The sequence below is a fragment of the Neophocaena asiaeorientalis genome, unplaced genomic scaffold (genome assembly GCF_003031525.2).
Source record: "Neophocaena asiaeorientalis asiaeorientalis breed wild unplaced genomic scaffold, Neophocaena_asiaeorientalis_V1.1 scaffold134, whole genome shotgun sequence".
In the NCBI taxonomy this organism is placed as follows: domain Eukaryota; kingdom Metazoa; phylum Chordata; class Mammalia; order Artiodactyla; family Phocoenidae; genus Neophocaena; species Neophocaena asiaeorientalis.
In genome coordinates, this window is record NW_020185339.1 from 29200965 (window position 1) to 29210772 (window position 9808).

Sequence of the window (9808 nt, forward strand, 5' to 3'; positions counted from 1 at the left end):
GTGAACAAAAAAAAAAAAAAAAAAAAAAAAAAGACTCCACTCTTAAAATATGGTGTGAATCCTCCTTTAAACCAAGGATTACTAGACATCTAAAGAAAGCCTGTAACTTGAAAAAAGTGATCCAAACTGTCCCCCACAAATGGCAAAAAACAAACAAACAGGAAAAAAAGCAACAGAAGGGAAAAGTCAATGCATAGAGAAGAGAACTTTAAAAATTAACGTTAATGGACTTCCCTGGTGGCACAGTGATTAAGAATCTGCCTGCCAGTGCAGGGGACACGGGTTCGATCCCTGGTCCGGGAAGATCCCACATGCTGCAGAGCAGATAAGCCCGTGCGCCACAACTATTGAGCCTGCGCTCTAGAGCCTGTGAGCCACAACTACTGAGCCGGCTTGCCACAACTACTGAAGCCCGCGTGTCTAGAATCCATGCTTCGCAACAAGAGAAGCCACTACAATGAGAAGCCCACGCACCGTAATGAAGAGTAGCCCTTGCTCACCACGACTAGAGAAAGCCCGCACGCAGCAACAAAGACCCAATGCAGCCAAAAGTAAATAAATAAATAAATTTATTAAAAATAAATTTTAAAAATTAACATTAATGCATACTCAGATAAAGAATATTTCCACCATGAAACAAGTACAGGAAGTAATTTTTTTAAGAAAAGCAGTTTTCAGAAAACAAAAAAGGAGCTCTTGGAAATTAAAAATATAATAGCAAAAATTTTAAACTAAGTAGGAGGTGTGGAAAATCAAGTTGAAGAAATCTCTCATAAAGTAGAATTAGAAATCAAAGAAGTGGACTCACAGACATAGAAGACAAACTTATGGTTACCAAAGGAGAAAGGAGGGGGATAAATTAGGAGTATGGGATTAACAGATATAAACTACTATATATAAAATAGATAAACAACAAAGTCCTACTGTATAGCACAAGGAACTGTATTCAATATCTTGTAATAAACTATAAAGGAAAAGAAAAAAAAATCAAAGAAGAGGAAAGTAGGAGAGAAAAGATACAGTAGTTAGTACCTCCTTATCCTCGGGGTATACATTCCAGGACTCCCGGTGGATGCCTGAAACAGCAGATACTGTGAAACCCTGTATATATATATTTTTTCCTATACATACATACATACCTATGAAAGTTTAATTTACAAATTAGGCACAGTAAGAGATTAACAACAGTAATAATAAAATAGAACAGTTATAACATATATTAAGAGTTATGTGAATGGGGTTGGTCGGTCTGTCTGCCTCTAAATATCTTATTGTACAAATTTAATGCCTTTTCCATCTTGACTAAGCCCTTATCACACACTGACCCCATAACTTTTGCAGTTGGAGGTGTGACAGCAAAACTAGCGTGAATTCCTTTTTCATTCTTCACAGTCTCACAGATAGAAGATTCATTCTTTTTTTTTTATCAGTGAATTGTGTTTATGCTGATTCTTTTTTTTCTTTAACATTTTATCTTTATTTATTTATTTTTGGCTGCGTTGGGGCTTCGTTGCTGCACGCAGGCTTTCTCTAGTTGCGGCGAGCAGGGGCTACTCTTCATTGCAGTATGCGGGCTTCTCATTGCGGTGGCTTGTCTTGGTGCTGAGCACAGGCTCTAGGCGTGCGGGCTTCAGTAGTTGTGGTGCATGGGCTCGGTAGTTGTGGCTCACGGGCTGTAGAGCGCAGGCTCAGTAGTTGTGGCACACCGACTTAGTTGCTCTGTGGCATGCGGGATCTTCCCAGACCAGGGGTTGAACCCGTGTCCCTGCCTTGGCAGGCGGATTCTTAACCACTGTGCCACCAGGGAAGTCCAGAAGGTTCATTTTTATCATAGATCTCAGCATATGATTTTTTTTCTTTCCCTTATTAAGTCAAGAACTTTCACCTTTTCACTTATAGGAAGCACTTTGGGGCTTCAGTTTTACATATCCGAATTGCCAGCATCACTATTCTTGTGCTCTGTGGCCATTATTAAGTAAAATAAGGGTTACTTGAACACAAACACTGTGATACAGCGACAGTCAATCTGATAACTGAGATGGCTACTAAGTGACTAACGGGCGGGATATGCTGGACAAAGGGACGATTGACGCCCAGCGCTGGAACTGAGCTTAATGGCAACAGATTTCATCATGTTGCTCAGAATGCCGTGCAATTTAAAACATATGAATTGTTTATTTCTGGAATTTTCCATTTAATATTCAGACTAGTGTTGACCACGGGTAACTGAGACTGTGGAAAGTGAAACCTTGGATAAGGGGGGGACTACTGTATTTTAAAAACAACAACAACAAAAACAAACCTTAAAGGGTCAGTTTTTGGAAGTCCAATATCTAAATAGTAGGAGTTACAGAAAGAGAAAAATGACAACACAGAGGGAAGGAAACAATCAAGGAAGTAATTCAAGAACATTTCCTGGAACCGAAGAACATTAGTTTTCATGTTGAAAGGACTCATTGAATATTCAGCACAATGGGTGAAATTGTCCCACCCAAAGCACAATCGTCATGAGATTTCAGAACACTGGGAACAAAGAGAAGATCCTGAGTTTCCAAAGAGAAAAAAACAAGTCACACACAAAGAATCAGAATTGCCTGGGACTCCGGACTCTCAACAGCACCAGAAGCTGGAAGGCAATGAAGCAGTGGCTTCAATATTCTGCAGGAAAATAAATTCCAACCTAGAATTCTATATCCAGCCAAATTATAATTCAAAGATGAGGGTAAAATAAAGATATCTGCAGGCTACAAGGTCTCAAAAAATTTACTTCCCATGCACCCTTTCTCAGGAAGCTACTGGAAGATGTGCTCCACCAAAACAAGGGAGTAATCAAAAAAGATGAAAACATGGGATACAGGACACAGGAGTGCCAGTACAGGAGAGACGTGAAAGGGCTCCCCTGGATGGTGATGAAGGAAGATCTAAGGATGACAGCAGTGTACACCAGGCGCACCAGCCCAGATCTGAGCAGGTCAGAAGGCTCCAGAGAGACTTCTTTGGGTAGTTTAAATTGTTAGACTATCTCATGCTTCTGAACTTCTTGAAAGGAGATTTAAACAATTGGTAAAGAGTTTGGGGATTGAATTAGTTATAAGTATTATGCATAGAGAACTAAGCAAACAAAAAGACAAGACAGTTATTAACTCCAAGGAAAACAAAAAGTTGTGAAAGAAAAAAAAAATCAGACTTTGCTACTTGACTTAGCTCTGAATAATGAATATTTAGTCAAAATTATTTAAATACTGATGTAACCAACCGTACAGTTTAACTTCTGGGAGAACGGAGTGATGGGAGGTGCATGTTTATAATGGGGTCCTGGTAGTAAAGAGAACTGAAAATTCTCATCTTCCTTGCATGATAAGAGATAATGCCTCTCATCTTCCTTGCATGATAATAGTCAATGCCTAAAAGTGAACGAAAAAAGTAGCAATATAAGCATGTTATTTATAGACATAGAAATAAGTACCAAAATACTCAGCTAAAAGAGGTCTCATCTCTGGGGAGGGGTCGTACAGGGAGGTGGGTGCTAGGGACTGCAGTTTTTCTTAACAAAATTCGTAGAAGTATTTGACTCTTTAAACTGTGTACCTGTATAACCTTGGTAAAAAATTAAAAACAAACAACTGGCATAGGATTTAAGAGCTTGAACTTTGGAATCAGGTAGATCCGTGTTTGAGTCTTTCTTGTTACTAATGGTATGACCTTGAGCAGTTTTTTTTTTTTTTTTTTTTTTTTTGCTGCTTTCCACCTGTTTTCTCAGCTGAAAAATGAGGGCAGTAGTTATTTGCCTTGCAGATTAGATGGTGTAATATTTTTAAGTACACATAGCATACTATGTAGCACATTTGGGCTATTATTTTGGGGCTTGCTTCTCCAGTTGAGAGCAAGCAGTTAAAATCAGGGGAATGGAAAGGTAAACCCAGCCAGGGTCTCTCATTTGTCTAGAGTAGGTGGGTTGATTTCTGATTCACACGGTCATCCCAAGATGGACTCTCAGGTTGTTTGGGGCCAGGTTGATTGAGCACTGGGCTTCAACTTAGTGTTGTTCTGAAATGGCCCAACTTGGACCATGACTTTCTCATCTGTGGGTCTTAGAAGAATTTTAAGAAGTTTACGTGGATTTTTAAGAAGCTTAATTACATCTTAATTGAGAAAAGAGAACAAGTGAAAATGTGCTAAATATATGAAAAGGAAAATGAGTTAAGGATGAGAAAAAAAGCTTTTAGACTAGACTAGGTTAGTGAAAGTATTACAGACTTTCTGTTTTAGTCAGCCATCTTTTGGCTAAGGAGCCAATAGATTATATAGTTCTACCTGGGGGTGGGGTTGGATGAAATGGTTTCGAAGGGGTTTATCCAGGTTTTGTGGGAACAAAACAGAATAGGGGCCCTTATAAAATCATGCTGTAAATACTTGAGCAACTACAATACTTTTATTTTCTACCTCTTTTGATTGTGAGTTGTTGCATGGAAGGAAGCTACTAACTGTCCCACCCTATGCAGAGACTCCAGAATCCAACAATAGCGTGTATACTTCCTTCATGAAGTCTCATCGCTGCTATGACCTGATTCCCACAAGCTCAAAATTGGTTGTATTTGATACTTCCCTTCAGGTAGGTGAAATCCTCTTTTCCCTTCCCCCTTCCTTGGAGCCTCTGGTTCAATACCTCTCATCCTACCTCATCCCAAGGCTAATACCCTTGTCCTTCTATGGGGTTAGGCTCATGTTTTCCCCAGCATACCCAATTCCTATTCTGTTAAAATCCTGCCCCCTGGGAATTTTCCTCTGTGACTGTTACTCTTTCACTACAGGTGAAGAAAGCTTTCTTTGCTTTGGTGACTAATGGTGTCCGAGCTGCCCCTTTGTGGGATAGTAAGAAGCAAAGCTTTGTGGGTAAGCAGAAGTTGTTGGAACACAGTTTTACTGGCATCTTGTGCTGGGCAGGGAGAGAAGCTTTGAGCAGTGCTGAGGGCTCTTATCTTGGCCTCTAGGCATGCTGACCATCACTGATTTCATCAATATTCTGCACCGCTACTATAAATCAGCCCTGGTAAGGAGCCTTAGCTCAATGACCAAAACCACTTTCCCTGCCCAGAGTCCCTCATTCTCATTTCCTTTCTTCCAAACAAACTACAAGGGGTTAGTGAAGCAGGGAGATCAAGTCTCAAGTTCTGTTGCTTCTGCTTTCAGGTACAGATCTATGAGCTAGAAGAACACAAGATAGAAACTTGGAGAGGTATGTAGAGACCTGGGGGTTGTAAAAGGATAAAGGGATGGAAAGTTTCCTGGGAAACAGTTTTTCATGGTGGTATTTTGTGAACCTCCCTTTTCCCTTCAGAGGTGTACCTACAGGACTCCTTTAAACCACTTGTCTGCATTTCTCCTAATGCCAGGTGAGTTCCAGCTAACCATTTGTCCAGAGGGGAAAGAGCCTTGCCATCATCATAGCTAAGGCCGTAGATACCCAAAGATCCAAGGGCAGAAGAGAGGCAAGACACTCCTCTCTCTCTCTCTCATGCACACACACACACACACACACACACACACACACACACATATGTATTTATTTAGGTCTAGTCTGAACACTGCTCCTCTCCCCCAACCACCTGTTTATAAACAAACTCTAAGGAGCTATTTAACCACCCTCAGGCCCAGCGCTGTGAACTTATCATTATCCCCTACCTTCCCACAGCTTGTTTGATGCTGTCTCTTCATTAATTCGAAACAAGATCCACAGGCTGCCAGTTATTGACCCGGAATCAGGCAACACCTTGTACATCCTTACCCACAAGCGCATCCTCAAGTTCCTCAAGTTGTTTGTAAGTGTTGTAAGTGCTCCTCGGCCCAGATTTTACTTCTTACATACTTGTCGGAGGGGTATCCAAAGGTGGTTCGAGGGGCCTTGAAAAAAATCAAGATGATGGTTATTTCCTCAGATCACTGAGTTCCCCAAGCCAGAGTTCATGTCTAAGTCTCTGGAAGAGCTACAGATTGGCACCTATGCTAACATTGCTATGGTCCGCACTACTACCCCCGTCTACGTGGCTCTGGGCATCTTTGTACAGCACCGAGTCTCAGCCCTGCCAGTGGTGGATGAGAAAGGTGAGAGATTGGGCAAAAGGAGAGGGAGGGCTCCAGGGAAGCCAGGGAGGCTGTGGGAAAATCTGCTGTCCCCTCAGCTCAGCCCGGAGGGTGATTCTATAGGCAGGGGGAGCCTTGGATGCCAGATCCTCCTTGCTGAGCTGCCTCTGTCCCCCTAGGGCGTGTGGTGGACATCTACTCCAAGTTTGATGTTATCGTGAGTGATTGTGGAGGTGCTGGGAGGCAGGGAAAGGGGTGGGGTGTTGGATGTGGAGAGGGAGAAGAAGAGAGTCTCTTCTGGGACCTGAGGGTTTTAGAAGCTTCCAAGCTTTCAAATCCTATTTGAAAAGGAATTGAATGCGCTGGGTATGGCTTGTGGGCATGGCTGACAGCTACCCTAAATCACTCTGGTGAGGTTGGGTGGGCTCGGAGTTTGCGGGCCGGCTCCCTTGCTTCCCTGCATGAATGTTTCTCTCTCTCCCCAGAATCTGGCAGCAGAAAAGACCTACAACAACCTAGATGTGTCAGTGACCAAAGCCCTGCAACATCGATCGCATCACTTTGAGGGTGTCCTCAAGTGCTACCTGCATGAGACTCTGGAAACCATCATCAACAGGCTGGTAGAAGCAGAGGTAGGGGAGCCAGCAACCCTAAAGGTGCTGGGGGTAGCAGCTTTGGTTTGGCATGGAGGGTAGGGGCTGAAGGGCTCACCTTAACTGAGGCTGGCACTAAACACATCCCTTTCTCCCTTCCTTATTGCTCTGTGCAGGTTCACCGACTTGTAGTGGTGGATGAGAATGATGTGGTCAAGGGAATTGTATCACTGTCTGACATCTTGCAGGCCCTGGTGCTCACAGGCGGAGAGAAGCCCTGAGCCGGGGGAAGGGGTCGTGCAGCACCAGGGGTTATGCCCCACTCACTGCCTGCCCAAAGCTCTGGGAACCAGAGACGAGAACTTTAGAGAATTGGGACTCTGTTCCCTGCCTGGGAGCCCCCTACCCTTCTACATGGGAGTGAGGGAAGGTGTGGGGGAGGAAGGAGAATGGATTTTTAGCTGTCCTTATCCTCACCCTTGAGGAAAACTTTCAGCCTGGTCCCTGCCCACTTAGACATAGCCCCCTTTCTGTGCTTCTCAGGCAAATTCTGATCTCTGAGAGATCCCCAGACCTCACCCAGCCTTTGCCTCTATCTCTGTCCCTGACTCCACCCTAAGATAATGGACACAACAAAACTCTTCATAAAGATATTTTTATTCATCCTGTTTCATGCTGTATGGAGGAGGCTGAGTCCATTTAATGGCATTTCTTCCCATAGTGGGAGTGGGGAGGATCATGGGGAGGAGGGCCTTTGGGTTCCTGTGCTGTATGCATATGAAGGGAGATGAGACTCAGGTGGAGGGGGAGGGCAGAGTGGTTAGCCGAGGTTATTGCTTTTTGTGGCAAACCTAATTAAAATGACAGGAGCCTCTTCATGGTATTTCAGTGTTTGATTTTTGTAGTTGATAGACACTACTGCTCCAGCCTTCCTACTTCATATGGCTGCTTCAGCTCATCATTAATAACAACAGTAATAGCACACACACACATACATGAAGCTGTGCGCCAGGCACCGTTCTCAGTGCTTCACATATATTACTTCAACTAACCCTCAGAACAATAGTAGATACTATTTCAGTTTTACAGATTTTGTTTTCTTTTAACTGAGGCACAGAGAGGCTAAGTAACTAGCCTAGGGCCACACCGTTAATAAAAAGCAGAGCTAGGATTTGAGCCGAAATAGTCTTGCTTTAGAGCTCATGCACTTCACCACTACACTAGATTTACTGCCTTTCTAATTCACTGTTCGTAACTATTCCCTGCAGTCTCCTTACCACCTCACTTTCTCCTCTGCCTGGACCATAGCTGGCACCCAAGGAAAATCCCATCACAGACTGAGGATCTCCTTTAGGTAGGCAGAGAGACCTGCCACTATCAACTTTTCTTAGAGAAGGTGGGACTCTTTGGATTTTGCTGAGCTGGCACTGTCTTTGAACTCACAAATCCCTTTCTTCCAAGGTAGATATGAGCTGGAGAGTGGGGGGTGGGGAGCAGCAGGATTATGGTCACTCCATCAGACCCGTTCCCTGTGCTGAAACCATGTGGACCAAAACAGTAGTCAGCACCGAGCACTGTAAGGACTGCTAGATTGTTGGCTATGAACCAAATTCTGGGTACCATCTCACCACTGCCTTACAGGTATGATAACCATTTCCTATCCAAGATTTGAAAGAACTTCAGAGTAACTCCTGTGTGTATCCCTACCCACACTGTGCCTAAGAACTCGGATGAACCCAGCCATGCCATACTGGTTCCTCCAAACCAGGCTTGTTGATGGAACACAGAGAAGCATCAGGGCACTGGTCAGAGGTCAGCTTTCAGTGCTGCATCATGGCTTTGGAGAAGCCCCTGCTTCTGCATTCATCCTTTCACAGCTCTCATAGCACATTCCCAGAGTTGAGGGAGGGAGGCTTCCAAGTTATTAGAATTAGGGTATGTTTGTGTGGGGGTGGGTGAATGGTGGAAAGGACAGATGTCTCCTTATGTCACATTCCATCACGTCTAGGGAGGAGGCAAGGACTTTTAAAGCCTTAGGGCTCTGTTGGGACCTGGGTGGAAGGAAGCACCTTCAAGCAAAGAGACATCGGTTCACCTGGTAGGTGTAAAGTGGGGTCGACTGGATGGGATAGGGGATGTTTGGGTTCTCTCTAAAGGTCCATGTTAGGGAGCAGGAGGCCTGGGTTTTGTTTCTCTGGTTCTCAGTAAGTCAGTCTCTGTCCTAAAACAACCCTCCTGGCTCATCACCTTAAAAGGAAGGGTCTGTGCCTAAGGGCTGCATATACTTCGGTGGAAAACAAATGGGGATCTGCATCTCCCGTTGCCCCCTAAAAACCCAACCAGTCAGTCTCAGAGTCTGAGGATGGAGCAGAAAGAAAGACAAGGGACAAAATTTGGGAGCCTCAAAGCCTTCTATTCTTACCTGTTCCTCTCAGGAGAGGCGAATTATCCCTTCTTCAGGAGCCATTGCCATACACACTCTTTTCTCCCACCTCCCCGCACCCCTCCTCTCCACTGGAACTGCTGCCATGGTTGCCAGGCATGGTTGCTAAGTCTCTGCATGGAAGGGTTGGCGTGGGCCGTGCTGCCACTAACATTACCATGGTGAATCAGGGGACACCTGGTATAGGCTTGGGGGGAGGGATCATGTAGATGTAAGCAACGACCCCCCCGGCACAGAACGAGCCTAAGAGGTGATGGTCTTGAAAACCACTTCAGGTGGGGGTTGAGTCAGCCAGGCATTGTGGTAGTGGTGATGGAGAGATCTACGCTGGGAAATAGGGCCCACTTTTATCATTTCAGTTGCTAGGGGATTAGTTTTGCCAAGGGAGCGCGCCATTCCTCCTCTATACCCTCTGAGAGGGTGCAAGTGGGTACGCACCCTAGTCTGTCCTCCATAAAGCTGAGCAGAGCTCAGGCTGAGAACATTATGACCCCCCAAATCCACGCTTCTGGACTAGGGGAGAGAGCCTGCCTCAGGGAGAGGGCTTCACGGGTGCCCAAGGACAAACATCTTAGAATGAGAGTGTGGGCAGCTTCGATGGCTAAGACAGACTCCTGTCCTGCTGCACCAGCAGCCCTGAGCACAGCACTGAGAGGGTAAGGAGTTAAGGGTGTATGTATGGCGGGGGGGG

At 44.7% G+C, this 9808-nt stretch overlaps 1 protein-coding gene across 3 annotated transcripts in view; it reads left to right on the top strand.

The window, feature by feature from the left end:
• PRKAG1 (protein kinase AMP-activated non-catalytic subunit gamma 1) overlaps window positions 1–7557 on the top strand; it is a 13842-nt gene extending 6285 nt beyond the window's left edge. Inside the window, exons 3-13 of one of the 3 annotated variants that reach the window (XM_024736923.1) lie at window positions 2789–2971; window positions 4503–4612; window positions 4812–4893; window positions 4992–5050; window positions 5191–5236; window positions 5339–5393; window positions 5693–5828; window positions 5937–6102; window positions 6261–6298; window positions 6567–6713; window positions 6851–7550. In XM_024736923.1, coding sequence (XP_024592691.1) covers window positions 4541–4612; window positions 4812–4893; window positions 4992–5050; window positions 5191–5236; window positions 5339–5393; window positions 5693–5828; window positions 5937–6102; window positions 6261–6298; window positions 6567–6713; window positions 6851–6955 — 906 coding nt within the window. In that variant the 5' untranslated portion in view covers window positions 2789–2971; window positions 4503–4540 and the 3' untranslated portion in view covers window positions 6956–7550. Of the gene's footprint in view, window positions 1–2788; window positions 2972–4502; window positions 4613–4811; window positions 4894–4991; window positions 5051–5190; window positions 5237–5338; window positions 5394–5692; window positions 5829–5936; window positions 6103–6260; window positions 6299–6566; window positions 6714–6850 lie in introns of all 3 variants that reach the window. The other 2 variants (XM_024736922.1, XM_024736921.1) reach the window with 2 other exon arrangements.
• The last annotated feature ends 2251 nt before the right edge of the window (window positions 7558–9808 follow it).